At 33.1% G+C, this 26,319-nt stretch overlaps 1 protein-coding gene across 4 annotated transcripts in view; it reads right to left on the bottom strand.

Moving 5' to 3' along the window:
• Positions 1-23,518, bottom strand: part of LOC145297482 (calcium-dependent protein kinase C-like) — a 731,210-nt gene extending 707,692 nt beyond the window's left edge. For 2 of the 4 annotated variants that reach the window (XM_080143353.1, XM_080143354.1), the window contains exons 1-2: positions 23,122-23,518; positions 15,684-15,715 (exon numbers count right to left, since the gene is read on the bottom strand). In XM_080143353.1, coding sequence (XP_079999479.1) covers positions 15,684-15,715; positions 23,122-23,270 — 181 coding nt within the window. In that variant the 5' untranslated portion in view covers positions 23,271-23,518. The remainder of the gene's footprint in view (positions 1-15,683; positions 15,716-23,121) is intronic. The other 2 variants (XM_080143356.1, XM_080143355.1) reach the window with 2 other exon arrangements.
• Positions 23,519-26,319: the final 2,801 nt, after the last annotated feature.

Below are 26,319 nucleotides of genomic sequence, written 5' to 3'. Positions count from 1 at the left end.
TTGGGGGTCAGATTTAGATGTTAAGTTGGAGTATCCGTTGATTATGAACTCATCTAGGGAAGTGGTCGGCCCTATTCCAGTTTCGCTTAGAAAGAGTATGTCCAGTGCAAGCATGATTGGATGGAGTTAACTCAGGAAACTCCAAACATTACTAAGCAGCAGTTATCACTGTCAACCAAGAGTCTTGTGTAATAATAAAACTTGAACAGTGATGGTTGAAGAGACGTGCAGACCTTAAAGACAAACTTAAGTCTTCCAATTACAAAACAAAGATGAAATATAGGGAGATATATGCAAAACAGAAGACGATGGTATAGCAATGTTGAAAGAAGGGATAAGAGTTCTAGATGTAGAACAGTGGCGGGAAAAAATAGGGGGACATAGTTTTGAAAGCCGATTTATCATAATTTTTTGTAGGTTTCCGACTACTTTTTGATTGTATTTGAAAGATTAGAAACTAAAGTTAATTTTCTAAAGGAAAAAAATATTTGTACACGTGAAAAAAAAAACAAAGTTATGAAAAATGTTTTCATGGCAAGCTAACCAATTCAGCTAAATTTTGAAGTTAAATAAATTCATTTTAAAATCTTTTAAAAGATAAATATTAGTTTTCTGGGTCTATTTCAAAGATAATTATTAAAAGTAAAATCCTAAGATATTGAATTAAATAAAAAATATTTAAAAAACACCTTGTTTGTGCAAAAAAAACTTAATTAGCCCTCAAAAAGCAAGTAATTTAACGTTTGCTAAAAATGCAACAAACTAAAAAAAATTTAAACACGATTATAAGGAGGCCCAAAATTTCATCCAATCGAAACGCTGTTTCGAAATGAAGTTATGATAGTAAAAGGAGGTAGGAGTATCAGATTTCCTTTTTTCACCCAGGCGAGCATCCATACATTCTGAATGTTTGTATGAATTTTTATCATTTTTTAATTTAATTATTTTTTTTCTGTTTTTAAATTAATTATTTTTAATTATTGTTCGAGCTTATATAAAAAGTATGTTACGCCGAGCAAGGAAATTATTAAAATCTTGCATATAAAAATTATGCAAAATCTATAATTTAAAAAAAAAAAGTAGAAATATTTTTGTTATTATAATTTTTTTTGTGTGAAAATATTGAATAAACAATGCTTAATCCAATGGTAAATCGATAGTTTGAGAAATTCATTTTTCTTCGAGTTATATCGAATTCATTAATACAGACTTTAGGGGCTTTTTTCGTAATGTTCCTGTAAAAAACTTCTTTTTTTTTGTTACAAATTACGGTGCTTTATTCAGACAAAAAATAAATTCTTGCATTTTTGTTTTTTTTTACTACTGAAAACCATAACTTTAGTAAAGGTATTTTTTGTTTAAAAAAAAAATACGTTTCCACTAAGATTTAAATAAAAATAATTAGTTCATTATATTCTGCGATCATCATTTGATAAATACTGAAAATTTCATTAAAATTGGTTGATTTCCTGATTTTTGATGAATTTTAAAGTAAAGGGAGGGGTCAAAATGTTTATACATTTTGAGCATCGGCATTCATTTTGCCCGTACCCAAGGACAGCTGAGTGTAGCAGATGAAGTTCAGGGTGGAAGGTTAAGGAAAACATTGGAAAAAGTGATAAAAACAGACTTGAGAAAAAAAAAATAAAAAAGGGATAAATAAGGACCTGGCCATGGATAAGTTAGGTTGGAAATCAAATTTAAAAAAAAAAAAAAAACTCAACCAATGCGCTCATGTTAAACTGAATAATGTAACTAAATTATAAGCACAGGCATCAATGAAAGCAATGGCATTCACTCCAGGCAGGTTGAACCATCTTCCTCCGGAGGGGGAAGTATCATGGAAAAATCAAATTCACAAGCAATCCCCAATCACATAAAGGTACCCATGTTGGATTTTTGTAGGAAGGTGTTAACGCCATACGAAATACCGCACCTAGTAGTCCAAAATGGTAACCATCTGCTACTGGCTAAGGCTCAACGTTGCTTAACTTTGCTGATCTAACAAGAATCGGTATGTCAATGTGATTATGCTTCTCTTTTTTAATTTTTTATTTATTATTATTATTATTTATCAGTTTCTTCCAGCTGGGGGATGGATCTTTTTAAGATTCTGACCGTCCCTTTAAGTGCATTTGTTTGAATCTCTCTTGCACTTGGTTCACCGGGTACATTTGCTAGGTATTTTTTTAAATTCGTTTTTACGAGTCCAGTTGCTCCTATAATTACTGGAAAGATAGAGATCAGCTTATGATTCCAGTTTCTTTTCTTCTCATACATTAGGTATTGAGACACATTAAGAGGAAGACGTTTTCAAAACAAGATAAAAAAGAAAAAAAAAAAAAAAGTTATACGATTCAAATTGGTTAACTCACTTTTTAAATCCGGGTCAGATTCGAAATACTGCTCGCGATAATGGATTATACTATAATTTAATTGGTGTTTTTTTACAGGCTTTTTTCATGTGAGCTTGAAGAGGGATGGGCGCCGCCAAGCTATTCTTGCCCAAGACACACTGCATGAAATAATGCAGTCCTCCCACGATCAGAGAAGGTTAAGGGATACATCTTCATGTGTATGGATTTAGTTTAAAAGAAACCATTTTAATTGAGCATTCAAAATCATTTTAAAAATGATTGGACCATTTTCAATAAACCGATGTCTCCTGACTATTCGCATTCCGCTTCACAATGAATGCCCCGGAAAAGTTCCTTCTGATTAATTTTTACCAGTTTTAAAATAAGCAAACGAAGTTTCAGAATAACAGAATATTTTAAAACCGGTAAACAATCATCAGAAGGTCTTTTAAATGGCATCCGTCATAAAGCAGAACGGTTAGCAGAAACTGGAAGTAAAAAACAAACACGCAAACCTTGGGGTAAAAAAAAAAAAAAAACGATAACTGAATAAAAATTTAATATTGTGGTGAAAATATTTCTATTTAATGCAAATGTTGAGTTTGCAATTGTCAGTTTATTTCTATTGATTTTTCGCAGATTTTGGATAAAACTGAACTTTCCATTTTAATGTCTATAAATTGAAACTTTTATTCTAACTTTTTATTGACGAGTAATTTATGTTAAAAAATGTTTAATTTTATTTTTTCAAAGTTTGTATGTAATAGAAAATTTGATGAGCAAACATGGTGATGTTAAGGAGTCTGAGCCGCCTTCCCTCCAAAAAAGATATTCTACTTCTTTTAGGCAATTACTTTTAAAGACCCTGAAAAAGTTTGTTTTTTGGTTTTATTTTACTACTTTCCGCTATACGGTGTTCACATTCGCATATGTTTTGTTTTTTTTTAGGGGGGGGGGACAGGAGAAAGTATGAATCTAGAATTTACAGCGAAAATCAATTACTTTTGTTACGGTTCCTCTAATAGAAACAAACAAACAAACATTGATAAAAAAATATTTCGCAGTTAGTTAAATGACCTCACGACCAAAGTGGAATGGGACCGACAAATGGAAGGTAACATTTCATACTATTAAGACTAAGCTGCTCTCCTTTAACAATTACAAGATGCCTCTCCAACCACCGATATCCATGACAAATAATTACCTACCGGAGATTTCTTTATTCAAACTTCTCGATTTAATATTCACAGGCAATATAAACTGGAACAAATACACTATGGACATTGTGAAGGCTGCTGCAAAGAAGGTGGGTTTCCTCTATCAAATCAGAAGACTACTCACACCCACAAGTATCCTGTACCTTTACATGGCCACCATTCGCCCATGCATGGTGTATTGTTGCCACACCTGGGCTGGTGCACCTACCATTAGCCTCTCCCTCTTGGATAGAGTCCAAAAAAAAAAAAAAAAGAAAAGAGTTTTCAATCTAATAAATCCCACTTTGTGAACTAAGCTAGCTCCAACCCCTGTCCCATCGCCACAATGTTGCATCTCTGTGCTGGTTTTACAGATATTTTAATGGAATGTGCTCTGATGAACTCGTACTTGTGTCTCCTCGACATATATATCCGCGACGAACAGCAGAGTTACTATCTTTAAAAGCATATCTGAGAAAATTGACCACATCCTATCTGCTTATCCTTCAGCTAATATTCATGTCTGGAGACTTTGATGTTCACAATGTGGAATGGTTAACTCATTTAACAAGACCAATGATGAGGGGAGGTTCTGTCATGATTTCGCCATTGCTCATGACCTTACTAAGATTGTTCACGAACCCACCCGTGTGCCCGATACCAATGGCCAGTATGCAAGTCTCCTAGACCTTTTTCTCACAACTTGCCCTTAACTGTGTTCAGCTTCCATTCTGTCTCCACTTGGATCTTCCGACCACTCTGTTATATCAGTTAAGATAAAAATGAAATGTAATAAGTCCCCAGATGTACCTCTCCATCGTACAGTATATCAATACTCTATGGCTGACTGGGATAGCTTCCATACATTTATATCAGATATAACTCTGCGTTCCATGTTTAAAAAGGATGTGCACTCTATAGTATCAGACCTAACGGAATAATTAATTGTAGGTATTTAAGAATTCAGGTGATTGCTCATCTCCCTCTCAGTATAGGCCAATAAATCTCCTGTGTGTCATGAGTAAGTTGCTGGAATCAGTGTTAAATAGAGAAGTAATCAACCATTTGAGCAAAAATAACCTTCTTAGTGACATGCAATATGGTTTCCGTTCTGCTTGATCTACAGCAGATGTGCTTACAGTTATATCTCATAGGATTAGCGAATCTAGAGCAATTGCTTTTGACAGATCAAAGGCCTTTGATATAGTATGGCATAAAGGTTTACTTCATCAACGCTCTGATCCCCATCTGGCATCAATTGAAATGAATGGCTCTCATCTTGGGGAGGCCTCATGTTTTGACAAGCTTCTGGACTTGACCTTTACTCCCGATCTTAAATGGAACACATACATTAAATCCGCTGCTAAGGCCGCTGGAAAAATGGTGGGATCCTTCTATCGATCCAGTAGATATCTCACTACTGATGCAATTCTATATCTATATAAGAGGTCCAAGGATGGAGTACTGTTGCCACATTTGGGCAGGAGCTGCTAGAAACGACTTATCCGACCTTGATAGAGTTCAAAATAGACTTCGTAGACTTGTAGGAGATGTCCTTTTCTCTTCCCTGCAACCTCTTTCTCATAGAAGAGATGTTGCGAGTTTGTCTCTGATGTATCGTTATTTTCATGGCAAGTGCTCAGCTGAGCTCCAAATTATGCCCCCCTCGCCAAACTTTCACAAGAAACACTCGTCTAGCAGAAAACACTATCACTAATTTCCCCCACTCTTTATCTGTGCCTAAACCTAAACGTAGATTCCATGAACAAAGCTTTTTTATTAGAACTGCACGCCTATGGAATTGTCTTCCGTTTTTCTGCTTACCAGCTGACTACAATATGGTTGTCTTCAAGTCTAATGTAAACAAGTTTTTGATGAGCCGTTCCATATAAGTTAAAAAATTTACTGAATTTCCATTACTAACGATTACTTTATTGTCCAATTTCTACTGTACACTCTTTAACCCTTATTCTCGAGTGGCCTCTTGGCCTTGATAAGTGGTGATGCCTATGTAAAAAAAAAAAAAAAAAAAAAAAAAAAAACGCTTAAAATCTCACCCTTTCACTGTTAAGGCCCCTAAATGCCAGAAAGCTTTCTACTCTAACAGTTTCTTCTCTCAAACAGCTTTGGAATTCCCTTCCTGCTACCTGCTTCCCTGGCTGTACTGATATACAGTTTGCAACGTAAACTTGTTAATCTTTCCTAGGCATGGTCTCAAACAGTAGCTCCTTACGTCCAAGTGGCGATTCATGCCTAGTTAGAGATGAACGTGAATAAGACAACAACAACAACAACAAAATAAAGTACATTTTTATTTTAATTTTTCTTAAAATTAGAAACACAGAAAAACTAAAAATGTTTTCGTGTTGGCTTCACCAAAACATTGTTTACGAAGCAGAAAACCCCAAGATGTTTTATCGATTAAATTATTTTAGATAAAGTATCTTCAGTATTTAAGACCTGTTGCCAGTCAGAACACAAGTTGATACAATCTTAAAAAAAAAAAAAAAAAAAAAAAAAAAAAAAAAAAAAAAAAAAATGGCAATAAGAAACGGAAATATGCGGAGTACGGACAGTGCTAGTAACGTTATTATTTAGAAATTAATTCTTAACATAGGGCGGGAGAAAGATTATTTTCTTTTTAACATTCCATACTTTCACCTAAAAATGTAATGAACAAAAGATACAATAAAAATAATTCAACTTGAAAATCTTATCTAAAAAAAAAAAGCACAGTCTGTAATTTGCATAAGTACTTAATATTTTACGGAGTCACAGTTTGACAGGCTAATGTTTTGTTGAGGTTTAAGAAATAAAATTAATGCACTTACTGATCCGCGCTATTTTATTAATTGTATTTCCAAATTTAATTAAAGTTTTATTATATGTTTTTTTTTTTATTATTCAATTATAAGGTTAAAGTACAGAATATGTACAAAGCACCCCTCCCCATGTTAAGAATGGCTTTTTAAATAATGTTATTTCAGCACGGATCAATAAATGCACTGCAGCAGTGCAGCACTGCACTAGTACCCACTTTTTTATGAAAAAAAAAAAAATGTAGATAAGATCCCTGATCTTATTTATTTTCACAAAGTTGGAGCATAAAAAGTGTCACTCAACTGAACCTTTTATTAAATCAGAGTAGATTATTTCGCATCGGGCGTAGAATTTTTTTTTTTTTTTTTTTTTTTTAGGTATTATTGTCTGTAATAAGAATCGAACTTTCAACCCTTATAAGACTGCCCCATACAACAGATTGTTAACCAAAACTGTTGATCGTTACAACATAAATCCACATGCTCAGCTGAAGAAGATCGGAGATTATATCCGTCGAAGCGAACAAAATGAGAATCGTAATAACTCCAAATCCTCACAAAAAACGTAATATAAATAAATGAATATCAATTCCTTAAAGAATTGAATTTTTCCAGGTTCTGATTAAAAAAAAATGTCGAATGATAAAATACAGATGCATGAAAACATTTACTCCTCCCCCTTTTCAGCACTAAAGAACCATAATAGGTACTCGTTCTGTGTCGCTGTTCGAACGCGCATCTGTCATACAAAAAACGTCATTTTTTTTTTTTTTTTTTTTTTATCCACAGAAAAACGAATGCCTCCCCATCCCCAGCCTATGACGACACGGTGGAGATGCGACTACACTAAATAGCAGAGTTAATGGGCCTCGAATTCTTGTGGAAGTACAAAGATAAAAAGATGTCTTGGAGGCACGCAGCATTCATTGATCTTTGCTGCCAATGATCACGTGGTGTTATGCCAGCGATGAAATATCGGTAGAAATGAAAGAATTCAACTTTTTTTTTTAATAAGTAAAACAAAAAAAGAACATGAAAATAAAACAAAGAATAACAGATGTTCGGTAAAGTCAAAATGTAAACAATAGCAGAACGATAGAAAACCGTTGCTTTTTAGTCTAAAGATTCCCTTAAAGACAAGGTTTCGATAATAAAAATAAAATAAAAAATAAAAAGAAAGAGAGAAGAATTCGCCGATGACACAGTAGCGGTACCTGCGAACACCGAACACGAGTGAATACAAGTTACAGTTGATTAGTATAATAGTGGCGCCACTGAAAAATACCGATTTTCTCAAAACAAAATAAACCAGAATATTAATACTTAAACAGTAATTCTAGTTAGAAATTATGGCGGACCTGAAGAATCTTGCACCCCCTCTATTTATATTAACCCTCCCCCTTTTTAAGCTGATTATTGTCGAATGGACACTAATCTACCAGATTATGAAAATAATTTTTGTTTCAAATTAATATTTAAATATTTGTTGGAGGTGCTCAGTTTCTAATGCAATGTTCTAGTAAATTGATCACTTAATTTAAAACCACTCGACGTTTTTAGGCCAACTTTCGCGAAATTAACCTTTTTTTTCGGAGATTATTTTAAAAAACGAAATTAAAAAAAAGCTAACTATTTCAAAAAGGTTAATTTCGCGAAATTTGGCATAAAAACGTCGAGTGGTTTTAAATTGGGTGATCAATTTACTAGAACGTTGCATTAGAAACTAGGCACCTCCGTACTAATATTTAAATATTGACTTTAATTTCATTTATTTATTTGTTTTTTTGTTTTTTTTATAGTCTGGTAGACTAATGTCCATTCCATAATCGGCTGAAAAATGTGAAAAAAGACGAAAATAATAATAAAAAAAAAAATTTTAAATAGAGGGGGAGGGGGCAAGATTCTTCAGGTCCGCCGAAATCACTTTTGAATATTTAAAATTACGAAAAAAAAAATGTTTCCCAATCTCCTTTTTAAACTATCAAACAAATCATTGTGTCTACGCTTTTAAAAAATAAATCGCATTCTTTTTTTTTTTTAAATTTTTATTTACTATAAATCGAATCAAAATAAAATAAAACTAATACATACACACACACATATATATACATACATATATATATATATATATATATATATATATATATATATATATGCGCTATTTTTATTGACCTAAACCCTCCACCCGGACAACGCCGAGTAAATGTAGCTAGTTATAGCTAAAAAATAAAAATTAAACAAAAATAGTGTCGGCATTCTTAAAAATGGTCGATTTGAAAGAAATTTCTGGTTCGAATTTATTTTTAAAGATCGAGAAAAATATCAATTCTAAAAATCAAAGGGGAAACATGATTTTTAAACGCGCGCCTGTCATATGAAAGGACCACGAGATTTCTTGAGAAAAAAAAAAGATGAAATATAAGTAGCACTCAGTCATACGAATTGAGAGATACAATAGTCGAAGTGGATTACGAAATGGTAGGAGAAGCAACATTTTGAAGTAGTCGCAGAGAGAAAGAAGATACGAAGACATGTCGGCGGAAAAGAAAAAAAAAAGTGGGAAAAGATTGAATGCAACAAACATGAAACGGTAGTGCCGATAGTAAACAGCAGACTTTTAAAACCTTACTACGAATTCCATTTTTTTTTTTTTTAGAAAATGATAACGTAACGTAAATGATTCGGAATTTTTTTAATTGATAATTTCTATTATTCGGACTAGACTAATCTTGATTATCGCAGCGTTTCGACCGATATAGTCTTCGGCCTTCTTCAGATACATCTTAATAATGCTACATCCAAAAAGATTATGTTTACAATAGAATTGTCTACCAGGACGCATGGTGTAACGATTAATGGCGTTATTAAGTAGTTTTAAGTGGAAATTTTCAGACAGTTAAAAGTTCAATAATTACCACAGGCGATAATAACTCAAAAAAAGAAAATCTTAAAATACACAGTAACACTTTGGGTCTGGTTATAGTTGACGCGGAATGAAAACAGATTCCCCGTGAATTGACTTCCGTACAAGTTCCAGGGTTCAACATAAATATTCTCGAGTTTGACGAGAAGGTCCTCAAGTTCAGAAAACAATGTACTAAAAAATGTTTTAAAAAAGCAGGCAGAGGTTACATCGGCCGAAACGTTGTGACTAAGAACCAAGATGAGGATAGTAGTCAGAATAATCCAGTTAACATAATCAAATAAACGCATAATATTAAATGTTCCAACTACCACAAACGAATTGTAATGGAAATTAATGAGTACAGGTGCCTCAATCGTCAAAGATCATGGCACAAAAAGGTGACAGGTAAAAATTAGAACACAATTTTTCAGAATCGTGTAATTGTTATTTATATCAAAATAATAATGTAGTAAATAATGGGCAATCAATAATTTCCTCACCATCCAACAATCATGAGGTTGAAGGCTAACATGCTCGCCAATCAGTTTGCTTCAAGTTCTACATTAAACCCAGCAAACCACTCCCTCCCTGATTTTCCTTTGCGGACTGACACCACACTAGATGATCTGAAAATCACTCCCTCTCAGGTGCATGATATCATAAAAAACCTAGACACCTCAAAAGCATGTGGATCTGATCTCATCCCGGCTGTACTATTAAAAAAATGCTCCACTGAGGTTGTTCCAGTTCTCTTTAAACTTTTCAACAAATGCTTTAACGAATCTTGCTTTCCTGACTGTTGGAAAACTGCTTCCCTGGTACCAGTTTATAAGAATTCTGGTGAAAGAACTGACCCATTAAATTATCACCCAATTAGCCTCCTCCCTCTTTTCGCCAAAGAATTTGAGTCCATAATTAATCAAGCTCTAGTCCATCACCTTACAGTTGCTAAACTTCTGCCGAACTAACAATATAGATTTAGACAAGCCCATTGTACAGTAGATATCCTAACTGTAATCTCCAAACGTATGTACTATGGACTGGACAAAACAGGAGAGGGTAGGGCAGTAGCCTTTGATATATCTAAGGCTTTTGACAGGGTATGGCATAATAGTTTTCTTGGGAAAATCAGATCAGATGGTATAACTGGCCGAATACTCAACATAATTAAACCCTTCTTAAATCAGACAAGAAATCAGGTTGTCCTCGACGGTCGTACATCTAAATATGATATAAATGCGGGTGTATCTCAGGTGTCGATCCTTGGACCTTTATTATTCCTAATATTCATAAATGCTCTACCTGATAAAATTTTGTCTGATATGGTTATATTTGCTGACGACACCACGTTTTATAACAGGCATGAGGAGAAAACGAATGAACACATATCTAAGAAAATAGGTCTTTCTCTAGCGTTTCTGCTAACTGTAGTGGAATGATGACAAAAATGGACAATCACATTCAATGCTGTCAAGACTAAGTTTGTTTCCTTCAATAATTACAGGAAACCTTCTCAACCACCAATAGCTATAGCTAAAGGTACATTATTTGAAAGTATTTCTTTCAAACTCCTTGGCACAAGGAATATGAGTTGAAACAGATACATCAAGAGCATTTCCAAAGCTGCTGCGAAGAAGGTGGGCTCTCTCTACCATGCTAGAAAGTTACTTATGCCTGAAAGTATCCTGTACTTTTACAAGGCCACCATTCTCCCATGTATGGAGTATTGTTGTCACATTTAGGCTGGTGCATCTGCTACTAGTCTCACTCCTGGACAGGGTTCAAAAGAGCCACCAACCTGATAAGTCCTAAACTGTCATCTAAATTTCAACCTCTGTCCCATCAACGAAATGTTGCATTCCTCTGCCTGTTTTATAAGTATTTATAATGGTGCATTCTCTGACGAACTACTAGCCCTTGTACCCCACTCGACATAAATACCCACAACAAACCAGACAAGCAGCAAAATCCCACCCCTACACAGTAGAGATCCTCAGATGTAAGAAAGCCTTCTACTCTGATAGTTTCTTCCCCAGAATTGCTAGAATTTCAAATTCCCTTCCTGGTTCCTGTTTCCACAACTGTACTGACATGCATAAGTTCAAGTGTAATGTGAACAGACATCTTACTGCTCAACTCCCAACATAGTATCCCTGCAACTCGTGTCCCTGATAGTGGCCCCCTACATCAAAGTAGTACTGTGCCTTGTTTTAGGTGAAAATGCAATTAAAAAATACATAAAAGGGTTTTGTCTAACATCCCAAACAATAAATTGCTCTTAGCATTAAGGAAATAAAACCTGTTAACCCTGCCCTATATATAAATATATATCTATAAAAATGAAAGTGTCTGTCTGTGTGTGTATCTGTGTGTGTACATTTCCCTACGCAATATCTCTGTCAATTTTAAGTCAATAGACTCGAAATTTGATATACAGGGTACCGAGATTTGGGAAAATCGATGTGATCGCTTTTCGAACAGAAATTTGGCTGTTAAGGGGTCAAAGTTCAACGATTTGTCCTTCGAAAACTCTACCAAACTCAAACAATTTTGGGTCTAAACACTTGAAATTTTAGATATAGGTTTCTTGGACATGGATCTAACTTAACTCGATTTGAGCCCAAATGTAAATTTTAAGGGGTCATAATAGGGGTCAAAGTTTAAAAATTGACTTTTTTTTTGCTCAGCATACACCTCCAAACACCCGGGCAACGCCGGGCTGAAATGCTAGTATATATATATATATATATATATATATATATGCATGCGTTTATTTATATTTCAGTAATTGTTTTTCAAAATTATCACAATTAAGCTAAAAAAAAAAATAAAAATGAATTTACAGTACAAGAGCATATATATCGGATGTAAACATACTAAACCAAAGATGCATTTCTATCACATTCATTTTATTTTATTAGTAGTATAATTCGTCTTACACGCGTTTCATTGTAGAGTTGAAATTCAAACAACTTGATTTATGTTTCTCAAAAATACATGGAACATAAATCTGTCTGATGCGTTGTTTGGTAAAGTTCCACCATTCAGTGAAACATGTGTAAGGCTAATTATACTAATAAAATAAGTGTGATGTGAATGCATCTTCGGTTTTCTATATTTACTTCCGATATAAGAAATTCTACTTTGTAGTTTATTTGTGACTTATAAACACCCTGAAAACTTGTTGAAAAAACATTTTACAATTTAGAGAGGGGCGTTTCCGCCGTTTCGTATATAAATTCAACAAAAAATGATCCTCCATGGGTGGGTCATTCGAGCGTTTAATTGCATTTAACATTTTTTTTTTTCCTGGAGGTTTACTTGTTTTTTGATGATTTACGCATTGTTTTGCAACCTCGCCACTCAGACTTGGGGTTAGTGATAAAAAAAATGGTTAACTGCCCTAAAAGATTCCATTCCTTAATTAAATCATCAGATTAATCATTTTTTAAGAATCTGACGTTAAATTTATTTAACAGAATTAATATATCTAATGAATATTTCATGTCTGTAGATATGTTTCTCGTATATACGTGACTTACAATTTCATCCACAGATTATTGAATTAAATGAAGAAAACAATTTTAAAAAATCCTATCACAAAAATAATTTAATTAGAAAATTAAATATATCAGCCGGCAAAGTCAAAATCCCGTACAACATCGGGCCTTTTTAAATAAAAATGATCGATTGTTAATGTTCCACATCTGTTAAAATACCCGACAAACGTAATTTCCCAACAATTAAAATAGTAAATATACAACTGTCTAGATCGGTGGTTTTCGCACTACGGGCATTTTTACCGAACAGATTGTCAAAAAATAAATATTCCGTTATGAAGTATTATTAAATTGTAAGATTCATATAAAATTATGCCATATGTCAAGAAGAATGAATCGGTTGAGATGGAAATAAAAATAAATGTTCAAATTACACAAATAATAAATAGTAAAATGGTTTATCCAAAAGGGGGGGAAAAAAAAGGAAAAAAAGTTTCGTCTAACTGGTAAAATTGAGAATATTTGAAATAGCTATCAATATATATATATATATATATATATATATATATATATATATATATATATATATATATATATAAATGATAGCCGAGTTTTAGTCGCGCTGTCAAAAATACAAACAAAATGCGAATTCAATCAAATTTTTTTTACCATATAATCATCGCTTTTTGACTATTTAATTGCGCAAATATTTTGATTCTCATTAAAAATGCACAATTTTATTAGCCATTAAGTAATGTTAAGAATACACTTATTTTTCAAGGAAGCGACAATTTTAATGTCATGTTTTTAGTGAAAGTTTAGAATTCAACGTATTAAAAAATTACAAAAATATCTAATGTACGTACATCTCACAGAACGAAAATATCATATTCCAAAAATTGCGTAAACTGATAGTTATTTTGTATTAAGAAAAGCAAAGAGAACTGTCTCGCTCCGCCACATTTAAAACTCATCATTGGTTACCCTCCACCTCTTTAACCTCTCCAAAAATAGAAATCAAAATATGCAGAGTAATGGCTACAAAAAAAAAAAAAAAAACTTTTTGATCAGTTTACGTGATTTCTAGAATATGACATTTTCGATCTGCGACGGGGACGTGGGTACGTAGAGATGTCTTTATAGTTTGGATTTTTTTTTTAAATTGGGTTGAATTCTGGGTTTGCATCCATTTTTGAAAAAAATAATATGTGAAAAAAAAAAAACGATCGGTTTCTTGAGTTATTTTATTCATATTATTTTAATGTCGCATCTGAAGCAAAGCACTAATCCGGGTTTTTTTTTTTTTTTTTTTTTTTTTTCCACATTGAAAACAAAAACTTGTATTCCTATCAACAACTTTCCTTTTTCTTCATCCGGAAACGGAATTTCACAGAACAGTTTCTTTACAATAGTATTCCATCAGTGGAAAACATTATCATAAGACTGCTTTTTCGTACACTACAACATGGTATTCAAATCTAATGTCAACAAACACTTGACATAAACCTTAGTCATAATTAAATTTGGTTCATTCCATAAACGGACAATTTCATTAAGCAATCTCAAATAGTTTATATGTTTAACAGTAACAAAAGAAAATCTGTACTTATATATGTTGTTTAGTATTTAGAATAATAAAAAGAAAGCAATCATTACTATTTTAAGTTATTTGTTTATAACGTTGCAAAAAGGAGTTAAAAACTATTTTGCTTTGGCAGCTTTATCTTTATTTGTGACGTATTTGCGTTCAAATGTTTCATAGACGTCATCTCTAAATATCTATTTATGTTAAACAAGGTGATCACAATCGCCTTTTATGCAAACTTGGCTTAATAACTTCTAAACATTTTAACGCAAATAGTTCACAAATGAGCGAGGCCAAAAAGTTTTTAGCAATTTTTCCAATCGTATTTTCTTGAAAAGAATTTGAAACAATGAGTTCGACAAAATTCGCTGCTTATTTAGAATTACAAGTTAAAAAAAAACAAACAAAAAAAAAACAATACAGAAAAATCTTTAATGTACATACTCGTCACGGAACGAATATATCATATTCCAAAAATCAGACTGATCAAGTAGTTTTATAAATGATCCCTAGGCGTAAGAAAGCCTTCTACTCCAATAGTTTCTTCCCCAGAACTGCTAGACTTTGGAATTCCCTTCCGGGATTCTTCTTTGACTGCACTGACATGCAGAAGTTCAAATGTAATGTGAACAGACATCTTGCTACTCATCTCCCTTCACCCCCGCAACTTATGTCCCCGACAGTAGTTCCCTACTTCAAAGTGGCACTGTGCCTTGCTTGGGGTGAAAATTTAATTTAAAAAAAAAAAAAAAAAAAAAAAAAAAAAAAAATACTAATTTTTTTAGAGATTTTAATAAGAAATCGTATCCATTACAAGATTGATTTTTATCTCGATAGTTCAAATTGTGTTGTCTCTCCCTTACTTATAATCAATAGTTGGCAAAAACTATTAATCGCTAAAAATCATAAAATTTGATTTTTTCAATTAATAAAGAAATATTTGATGAATTTATGTGATTTTTGAAATATGACATTTTCGTTCCCTGATACGTACATCATAAAGTCGGCATGTTTTGTATTTTTATGAAGTGAAATTCTAAGAACCCAAAATTCAATAATTAATTCCAGGTTAATATTTTACAAAGGTAAAGCAACCAATGAAGTTTAACGAGGTTAATAAAAGAGTGCTCAATACCGTAGTAGAGCAAGATATACTTTTTATTTGTTTTCCATAAACATTAATATGTCGCTACACATTCATTCGCATGTTTCTGCCTGACTAAAACAGGGTTATGAATATGTAGCGAGACACGGGGGGGGGGCAGAGAGGAGAAACTTTCACTCGATTTCATTTCGTTCAAATGTGGTGGGTGACACTCACCTTTACATTGGAATCCTTGTTTGCCAAATCCCCTGCAAAGAGAAACATGAAAAGGTTTTTGTTATTAAACAAATAATATCCGTACAACTACGAACGATTATCTACATTTTATTTACATTGTGAGGTAAAATAAAAAAACATATGTACTTCGTTAATGGCCACTGTATCTGAAATCGGAAATTCCAGAACCGGTGTTCACACCCCCCTCCCCAACTATATAGTAGAAAGGATTTATTTTATTTACTTTTATTATTTACTCACTAGGAGTTCTCACACAGGTTATTATCAGTGATCACCGACAGATAACAACCGACATGTTCCATAAAGTTTAGGTGACAACAAGTCTCCTCAGATTTCCAGTACTCTCCATCTGTTTCGACAACCTTTGCAAATGAATTTGCGTTACTGCAACAGCCGCTTGCCATTGACTTCTCGCAGGCAACGACCATTGGACATCATTGGCATCTGGGTGGCAGTAAGACTCCCTACGGTCCCGGTCCTTATCGTACTCTTACAGTGGAGGTCTGAGTAGTGCTTTCTTTCCTCCATCTTCGCATCCTCGTAGATCATTTTCGATTTGATGTTGTGCCACTCTCTACCCATGCTATATATTTTTACGGGGGGGGGGATTATTTAATTTTTTAATTATTTTGCAAACTATTCGTTTTTAACGAATTGTTTAATTATTGACAAATAAAATCTAAAAAAATTTTTATTTATAATTCGAAAGGTTTAAATGTTTTTTTTTTTTTTTTTTAATATTTGTAAGAAATTTCCTTGACATTTTTTCTAATAGCTAACAAAAACAAAAAATGAAAAAATAAATGCTGTTCTTCAATTTAACTAATTTTGTGTTTTAACTTATTTTCAAACGTGTATTTACTTTACCTTTAACATAATATCAAAATTTATGTTAGAACAAAAAAAATGGCGGTCTCGCTATTGCCATTTGGAACCTCCATAATCGCACAAAAATCGAAAATTGGTAGAACATTACATTTTCGCACGGTGTCATTTATTGGATGCGTTTCTATCAATAATTTAAGATTTTTGAGCGATTATTGAGGCCGATATGGGTGTAACGAGACCGCCATTTTAGTCCGTTTTAACTCGGACTTGACACTACTTATAATTCAAAGCAAATAAACGCTTTAAAATGAGTTAACTCACAAACAAGCTAATTTATCTTGTCAAACAAAGTATTTTATCTTGTCTTTGGTAGCAGTTATTTGTCGTATATTTGCCCCCCCCTCCCCACACAGATTTTTTGTTTTGTTGGCTATCGTAAACAGCGTCGAAATAAAACGAAACTTTGGGTTTGTATTACTGTACACATAGATTCGAAAAAGTTGTCAAAAAACAAATATATAACAAATAAATATTATAAAAGGCAAGATAAGTTACTTTTCTACCAAACTGGATACATTTTTTTTGTTTTTATTCAATGTAACATGTTTTATTCAGCTCGAAAAACATGCAGTGTTTACCGATGTATTGGAAAATTCAAAAATGGCGCCCGACACTCTCTTTAACATGGTAAGTTTGGGAAAAGGTGTTATAAATAATAAACTAGACAAAATACTATTTAAAAAACACCGAATATATGTCAACATATGTCACGGTAACATATATTGAGCGAGTTTCTAACAGTATTTTGTATAGTTTATTATTATAACATCTTTTCCTGAGCTTATCGTGTTAAAGAGTGTCGGGCGTCATTTTGAATTTTCCACTACATCGGTAAACACTGTATGCTTTTCGAGCTGAATAAACATGTTACATTGAATAAAAACACGAAAAATATATCCAGTTTGGTAGAAAAGTAACTTATCTTGCCTTTGATAACATTTATTTGTTATATATTTGTTTTTTGACAACTTTTTCGAATCTATGTGTACAGTAATACAAACCCGAAACTTTATAATTAGAGTATGTATTTTTAATGGTTTAATTATTAATTAAATAAGTAAAAACTTAACTAGATTCAAACTTTTTATAAACGTTAAAAACTTCGCCAAACACTATGGCAGTCTAAAATAATTAGATAATTTTTTGGATAAACATCACTTCGCAACTTCGACATGACGTCTATGATGATGCGGGTACTTTTGAGTGTGCGTTAAAATGCGGTTGGCATTTCAGAATTATTCTAAGGGGAAAATCAAATCCATTAAATAATTTCGTAATTTAACTTCACTTCTAAATTTTTTAAGTACTTCAAACACTACGTAATACTGAACTACAACACCAAAATGTTCATTATGTCATCTCAGAAACGATCGTACACAATTCTTACATTTCGTTTACCCAACACACTTTTAAAGAGACAGTTAGAATCTTTAAAAAAATCTCTCGGTTGGAATGTCTGAGATAATGGGTTAATGTTTGGCATTTGGTAGGATTTCTCATCTCCAATCAACAAAATAAAATTTATTCCAATTTTGTAAGAAACTGTTCACGAGCACACGATCTTTTATACTTTGGAAGAATTTTAAAGCCAAAAATAACTTTCAATAAGAATGACGGGTTTGTATTACAATACACAGATTCGAAAAAGTGGTGAAAAAATTAAATATTACCAAAAACAAGATAAGTTACTTTTCTACCTAGCTGAATAAGTTTTTAGTGTTTTTACTTAATGTAAAATGTTTATTCGGCTCGAAAAACAACTAATGTCAACCCGTACACGAGGATAAGAAAAATGGCTGCATAACAAATACATGTTGGCCATATTTCCTTGTGCTTGTATACGGGTTGACATTAGTTGATTTTCGAGCCGAATAAACATTTTACATTAAGTAAAAACACTATCCAGCTAGGTAGAAAAGTATCTTGTGTTTGGTAATATTTATTTGTTCGTTATGTATTTCATTTTTTAACCACTTTGTCGAATCGCGAGGGATTATAAAAGAAACCCAGAATGACAGTTTAAAGGCTTCAAAATTCCTCTTGAAAAGTCAGGGAGTATTTTTCTTTTCGAGTATTAAAATGGCTGCCTTATTTACAAAAGAAATTGGGTACTCATACAGAGAGTGATCCGTGCTGAAATAATAACGTTATTATTTAAAAAGGTCATTCTTAACATGGGGAGGGAAGGGTGTTTCGCACCTATTCTGTACTTTACCCTTACAATTGAATAAAAAAAAAAACATCATTAAACTTTAATTAAGCGTGGAAATACGATTTAAAAAATAGCGCGGATCACTCTCTGCATTAGCACCGATATTTGATATGTATATTGGAGAATCTCGTAATCAATTTTTTTAATGTGAATTTTTATATTTCGTACTGGCTTAAATATGATATTTTAATTTGTCCAGATTTCGTATATATTATAGTGTCGTGGTTTCAAAAGTAAAAAAAAAAAAAAAAAAAAAAAGTATTTTAGGTGCGATTAGTTAGAAACGAAACCGAAACTGTAGCATTCAAAGCTGGTGACGTTACCACTGTGCCAACGTGAAACCGATTAAAAGTTAAAACTAAACTAAAATGAATGTATAAAATGTTTAACGATTTTTTTTTTTTTTTCAATTTTGACTCATTTGTGACCCTTAAAAACAATTTTAACCGGCTAAAGAGCCATAAAAGAATGGCTCGTAAAAATAGGCCCCTCCCCTCCCCTCGCTCTACGACTTTTAGTTTCGGGAGAGATAGAGTTTGAAAATATGAAAGCGATAAACATATAGCCGTTTTTTTTTTTTTTTGTTCGACTATTGGATGGCAATAAAGAATCAACTAATAGTAAAGAAAAATATTGAGCAAGTTGCGTAGAAATGTGAAATAATCGCAGAATTTTATTATAGAAATTCCACTCGTGGCTCGGAAGTAGATATAAAAAAAACTGTCAAAGCGAAATTTAAGAAGGATTTGCATTCATTCGAAACATTTTCATGATAGTTTTAAGAACAAAAAAAAAAAAATAACGCAGAATTGCATTCGTCTCTGTAGTCGAGAAGATTTATTTCATTTTTGTTTGTTAATGTTTATATATATATATATATATATATATATATATATATATATATATATATATATATATATATATATATATATATAATTTCTATTCCATTCCCGTCTTACATTCTTCACATAACTCGAGCTTACGTCTAAATTAAGGGTTTGTTTCTTAATGTATAATGACTTCAAGTTAGTAGTTATTTGTAAATTAAAGTAAACAAAATGAAATCTAGCAGAATGCATTTCTGGTTCTTCGTAAACAGGTAATTTTATTTAGAATTCAATCATATATATATATATATATATATATATATATATATATATATATAATATATATATATATATACACACACACACACACACACACACACACACAGAAATATCCTCTTTTATGTACGTACCCGTCACGAAATGAAAATGTCAAATAAGGTAAATTGATCAAATAGTTTTATTTTTAACTAATAAAATCAAATTTTATGAGTAATCAAAATTGCCGTCTTAAAAAAAGAGCAGATAAATTCACAATAATCCAAACTTACGAAATCCAAATCGTAACACTATCGATTTCATATTAATCGCTTTAAATCCCTTAAAAATGATTTTCGGTATTTTTTTACGACCTAACTTAGCGTAGTATAAACACTCCATACCTCGCCATGTTAAGAACGGATTTCGGAATAAACACCTAACCTCCCCATGTTAAGAACTGCTTTCGAGGTTGGGGGTGTCTATTCCGAAAGCCGTTCTTAACATGGAGGTTGGAGGTGTTTATACTACGCTGGGTTTGGTCGGGGAAAATACCAAATTTTCTTTATAGAAATAAAACACTTGATCAATTTACGTGCTTTTGGGAATATGACATTTCTGTTTGGCGTTCCGTGACGTAAAGATTTTTTTTTCTGTAGGTTTTTCTTTTTCTTTAATTTGGTTTAATTCTATTTTAATATTTTTGAGTTAGAAAAACAACAAAATGTTTCGGCTTTTTTTTTGTTGTTTTTTTTTTTTTTTAATTGAAAACGAGTTTTCTTTATTTCAATTTTCATTTTTTTTTTTTAGCAAAGTTTTTCAACTTCTTTCGTTCTTTTTCAGATTAAAAATGTCCAAAGAATTTGCCAAATACTTGCCCTCCAATGAAAGCAAACGTGTCTTGCATATAATAATCTCAATTTTCACGCACTAATAAACTTAAATTCATAATACTGACAAGACATTTATTTGCAAAATCTTTGCAGATTTAAAAGAAAAGACGAGGCAGTTATAGGAGTTTCACTACGACGGAAAGGCGTGATTGTTATGCACCACCCACACGTGAACAAGATTTCAGCGAGACATGAACACGCGTAATTCTTGGCATGAAAATCGTTCTATCAAATTTGGGTGATCACTTTCTTTAATATTTCTCGCCTCTACGTAACTTCGATTTTAATTTTTTTAATCACTTAAACCATTATTTTTTTTTAAATAACAGTGTAAAAAGTACTAAAAATAACTTTAAAAGGGCCTATTATATAAAGATAAACGAAATTTAATCTTCCAGAATGCATTTCCGTTTCTTCGTAATCATATTTAAATGTTTTTGCTAGTTAATACAACGCGATACTTCGTGATTTTTCAAAATTTTAAAAGGATTTGGGGGCATTCAAACTGTCGAATTAAAGTCATTTTTGGCTTTAAAATTCTTACCGAATCCACAATGCAGACCGTGATCGTTTTTTTTTTTTAGATAGGATTTTCAAGTCAAATCCAATTTTACGGTATATTTTGTTTGTTAAATTGTTACGTGAAAGTACAGAAAATGGCTAAAAACAAGTGTTAATAACGGTTTTCTAAATGATAATTACTAGTTATTATTTTAGAACGGTTCGTATAAGTTTTGAAATTGATTTGCACAATTTCAAATAGACATAACCTTAAATTTATAGTTTTACAACGATTTGGTTAATATTTTAATGACTACTAAACCATACCATAACTACATTTAAGTTTTCAAATCCTATTTGAAAAATATATATATATATATATATATATATATATATATATATATATATATATGGCTAATTTAATACGAAACAAAAATGGAAGTAAAAACATTCCCTGACAGCGCCGGGTAGAAGCCGCTCGTAACGAATAATGCGTAAAGAGTAAATGTTGCACATTTGAACATGTTGAAGACAGTTTTAAATAAAAAACGAAACCTCCCAACACTTAAATGGATTTATAGAAAGTAATATTTAAAAAAAAAATCTAAACTTAAAAACTTTGAAATACGGTTGTTGTTATTTTTTTTTCAGCGTTTTTCCTAACTTTCGTCCACCCACACGATTTTAAAAAAATAAATAAATAAAATAAAAAAATGTTTACAGTAAAAAAAAAAAAAAAAAAAAAAAAAAAACTTGAACACACAAGGTTTTACACGCTGTTGTTTTTAAATGTCAACTTGAAAACATAGAACTGAAAAGTCAAAACAATTTAATCCGTAAAGTTTTTTGTACTTACGCATTTGTTACAGTGCTTAGATAACGTTTGGAAAGCCATTCTTAACATGGGGAGGGAGGTGTTTTGTAATTATTCTGTACTTTCACCTAACAATTTAATAAAGATATCATAAAACTTGGAAATACTATCACAAAAAAAAAAAAAAAAAAAACTGCGCGGTAACATAAGTGCATATGCATCAATTTTTTTTTCATTTTAGGATAGGAATGGAATTAGCAGTCTTACTTTGGGTGTTACTGTTACAATTCGATTTGAAATTGAAGTTTTCTACTCAAATACATCGATTTGTTTTAATGTTAGGAGTTCGTTTAACAGCATAAGAAATCTTAACTACTTGATTAGCGAAAAAAAAAGTTTATCAAGAAAACGAGACACTATATCCTGTTCTTATCAAACAACTTAAAGAACGAACGTCATTTTTATTTTTTTTCGAGTTACGATTTTAACACACACACACACACAAACACACACTGATTTTTTTTTTTTTAATTTGGTACTTATGCTAAATACAGACCGTGCTGAAATAATAACATTATTTAGAAACCGATTCTTAAAGGGAGGGTGGGGCTTTGTTACATATTCTGTATTTCCAATTAGCAACTTAATAAAAAGAATTTCAATTGAAAATTCAAAAAAAAAAAAATGAAAAAAAAATAGCACGGTTCGTATGATTTTGGATATCTTTATTTTTTAATTTAGAATTTCAAAGTTTAAGAGATAGGGGGAGGGAGAGAGTTTGTCACTCGTATAAGTTGTATATAAACACAATACGCGCCTATTTTTCTCGGTATGACAATCCTTTTCTTTTTCTGTTGTAAACGCACTTTATATCTGTCTTGTCGTAATAAATGCGTGCGGATGTTCTTGTCACTTTCTTTAGGATTACTTTAACACAGAAAGAAAAACAACACCAAACATGGATGGAAGAATAAAAAGAGGAACCGTGCGGCTCGAAAAAGTGGCAAAATATCTAAGCGCTTCTCACCAAATAAAATCCTTACAGTGGCTGCAAAAGGTCGGCTGCTTAAAGAATCGTGGCACAAACTTATGGTCTTTGATTTCAAATATATTTTTCTGTCGTAAAGCGCCTCGGCGTTGTACTCCTTTCACGGCGACAGGCTCCGAGTCAGCCATATTTACACTGACCGTAAAGTGTACGTAGAAGCGTGCGAGAGAGAGAGCGAGCGAGTGAGAAAAAAACACAAGAGAAAGAGAGAGAGAGCGGTACGCGCGCGAGTGCGTGCGGGTGTGGATTTCGAGGCGAAGTGCGCGCGCGCTGATTGGCTGATGCTCGCTACAGGGTCGCAATACAGCGCGCGCACGCGCACACACACACACACACACACATACGCATACAGACACACGAAACAGCGAACACGCACACAAACGCACTAACAAGGGAAGTAACTCTGAGTGACTCGAACCACGCATTTGCAGGCACATACATTCACGCGTTGCTTGCGGGTGTAGCTCAGTGGTAAAGCAATAGAATTAAAAGCCGAAAGGTCATTATTAGTTCGATTTTCAGTATTGTGCCGGTCATCTGAACACGAAACCATTGATTCTTGTGTTTAAAAAGTAATTAAAAAGACGATATAGAAGCCTAAAGTCTATATTTTAGACTTTAGGTTCTATGATTAACGTCGCATCAACCTATTTTCTTGGTCATTTAACACAGATTTATAATCTCTATTATATACGATTAATTGAAAACAAGTACTTTTTGTTACCTATAGCTGGAGAGCGTTAGTATTTACCTTCTTCCCACTGCGGAAAAATGTGACGCAGAAGGTGGAGATTGAAAATCAGTTTGGTCTACCAAAATAAACAAATAAATAAATAAAAATAAATTGATAATTTTTAAAAATGCCTGAGCAGTCCCATCAGAATTCTCCAGGCGGTAGCACTTTATGCGATTAGCAATAAACTTACCCCTTCTCAGAAAGAGGAAGTAAGGCCTGGGAGGTTAAACCTCCTAGAACTGCACAGAATCAAATGTCACCGAGATCAAATAACCCAAACTTTTTTGGACTTTGGACTGATTGACGATAACGCATTGTCTGTTAGTCTGAAAACCGCCTGGGTTGATAGTTTTAAATATTCCCCGCCATTATTATGCGTCAGTGGCCAAAATAGGTCAGGCTTGATTTGAACCCAATCTATATATATATATTTTTTATTTTTTTTTTTTTACACAGTGATCACCACTTATCAAGGCCCGGAAGCCACTCAGGGATAAGGGTTATTGCAAGTACATTACGTTAGTGTGGAGATTTGATGAAGTGTTTACTTAAGGGGGCGATTCATTAGGAATTTGTTAACATTGGACTTGAAGACATCCAAGTTGTAGTCCGGTGGGAAGCAGGCAGACGGAACAGAGTTCCACAGGCGTGTAGTTCTAAGAAAGAAGCTTTGTTCATGGAATCCACGTTTTGATTTAGGCACAGATATAGAGTGGGGGAAATTTTTCACAGTGGATTCAGCTAGACGGGTGTTTTTCGTGAAAGATTGGCGAGGGGGGACCAGAGAAAAGTGAGAATGTGTGTTTGAGGACACTCAACCTATATACTCAACGAATTGTTGCTCTACAGACTTGAAATTTTGTATATATGATATTCAGACACGTGGAAAAGTTTTTAATCCGTTTTCTTCAAAAAAAAAAAAAAAGCTGCCAATTTTTTTTTTTTTTTTTACATAGGCATCACCACATTATCAAGGCCAAGAGGCCACTCAAGGATAAGGGTTAAAGAGTGTACAGTAGAAATTGGACAATATAGTAATCATTAGTAATGAAAATTTGGTAAATTTGATAACTTATATGGAACGGCTCATCAAGAACTTATTTACGTTAGACTTGAACACAACCATATTGTAGTCAGCCGGAAAGCAGGAAAACGGAAGACAATTCCACAGGCGTGCAGTTCTAAGAAAGAAGCTTTGTTCATGGAATCTACGTTTAGGTTTAGGCACAGATAAAGAGTGGGGGGAATTATTGATAGTGTTTACAGCTAGAAGAGCGTTTCTTGTGAAAGTTTGGCGAGGGGGGACCATAGATTGAAGCTCAGTCGAACACTTTCCATGAAAATAACGATACATCAGAGACAAACTCGCAACATCTCTTCTGTGAGATAGAGGTTGCAAGGAGGAGAAAAGGACATCTCCTACGAGGCTACGAAGTCTATTTTGAACTCTATCAAGGCAGGACAAGTCCTTTCTAGCAGCTCCTGTCCAGATGTGGCAACAGTATTCCATCCTTGGACGTACCTGGCTCTTATATAGATAGAGAATAGCATCAGCAGTGAGATATTTACCGGATCGATAGAAAGATCCCACCATTTTTCCAGCGGTCTTGGCAACAGATTTGATGTACGTGTTCCATTTAAGATCAGGAGTAATGGTCAAGCCCAGAAGCTTGTCAAAACTTGAGGTCTCCTGAAGACGAGAGCCATTCATTTCAATTGATGCCAGATGTGGATTAGAATGTTGATGATGTAAAGAGAGAAGCTTGGTTTTAGATGCATTAAAAATAACCAGCCACTCCTTTCCCCATTGTACTACGTGCTCAAGATCAGAGGAGAGAGAATTGGAGAGAACTTGGTCGTTTACTGTCTTAGATGTGCTACCATAAATTGTAGTGTCGTCAGCATAAATGTCTACAAATGATGTAAGGATGTGATTTGGAAGATCATTAATGTAGATCAGGAAAAGAGTTGGGCCCAGGATGGACCCCTGAGGGACACCAGCATTAATACTGTGAGCTTCTGATTTTTGCCCCTCAACTACTACTCTTATGAACCTATCAGAAAGAAATGATTTAATAATTGAGAAGACATTTCCAGCTATACCATAGCTAGCGATCTTATGAAGTAAACCTTTATGCCATACCCTATCAAAGGCTTTAGATATGTCAAGAGCAATTGCCCTAGAAAGGTTGCCACCGTCGAGAGATTTGCTAATCCTATGAGATATAACTGTAAGCACATCTGCTGTAGATCTAGCAGAACGGATGGGTCAAAATTGAAACATTGGTACATTATCAGATTTTTATCTGTTTGCTGTTTCACGAATGTGCATGCGTGAATAGTTCACATTACAGATTACTTATGTTAAGAATAAGTAGTTTAAAACACCATTTAAATCGTGTCATGCTGGTCTAATGGTTATCGTACATGACTCACTGTTT

Source organism: Euprymna scolopes, chromosome 18 (genome assembly GCF_053919585.1).
Source record: "Euprymna scolopes isolate OS-2025 chromosome 18, ASM5391958v1, whole genome shotgun sequence".
Lineage (NCBI taxonomy): Eukaryota > Metazoa > Mollusca > Cephalopoda > Sepiida > Sepiolidae > Euprymna > Euprymna scolopes.
Note: the sequence above shows the minus strand (reverse complement) of the source record. Positions and strands in the feature narration are given on the sequence as shown.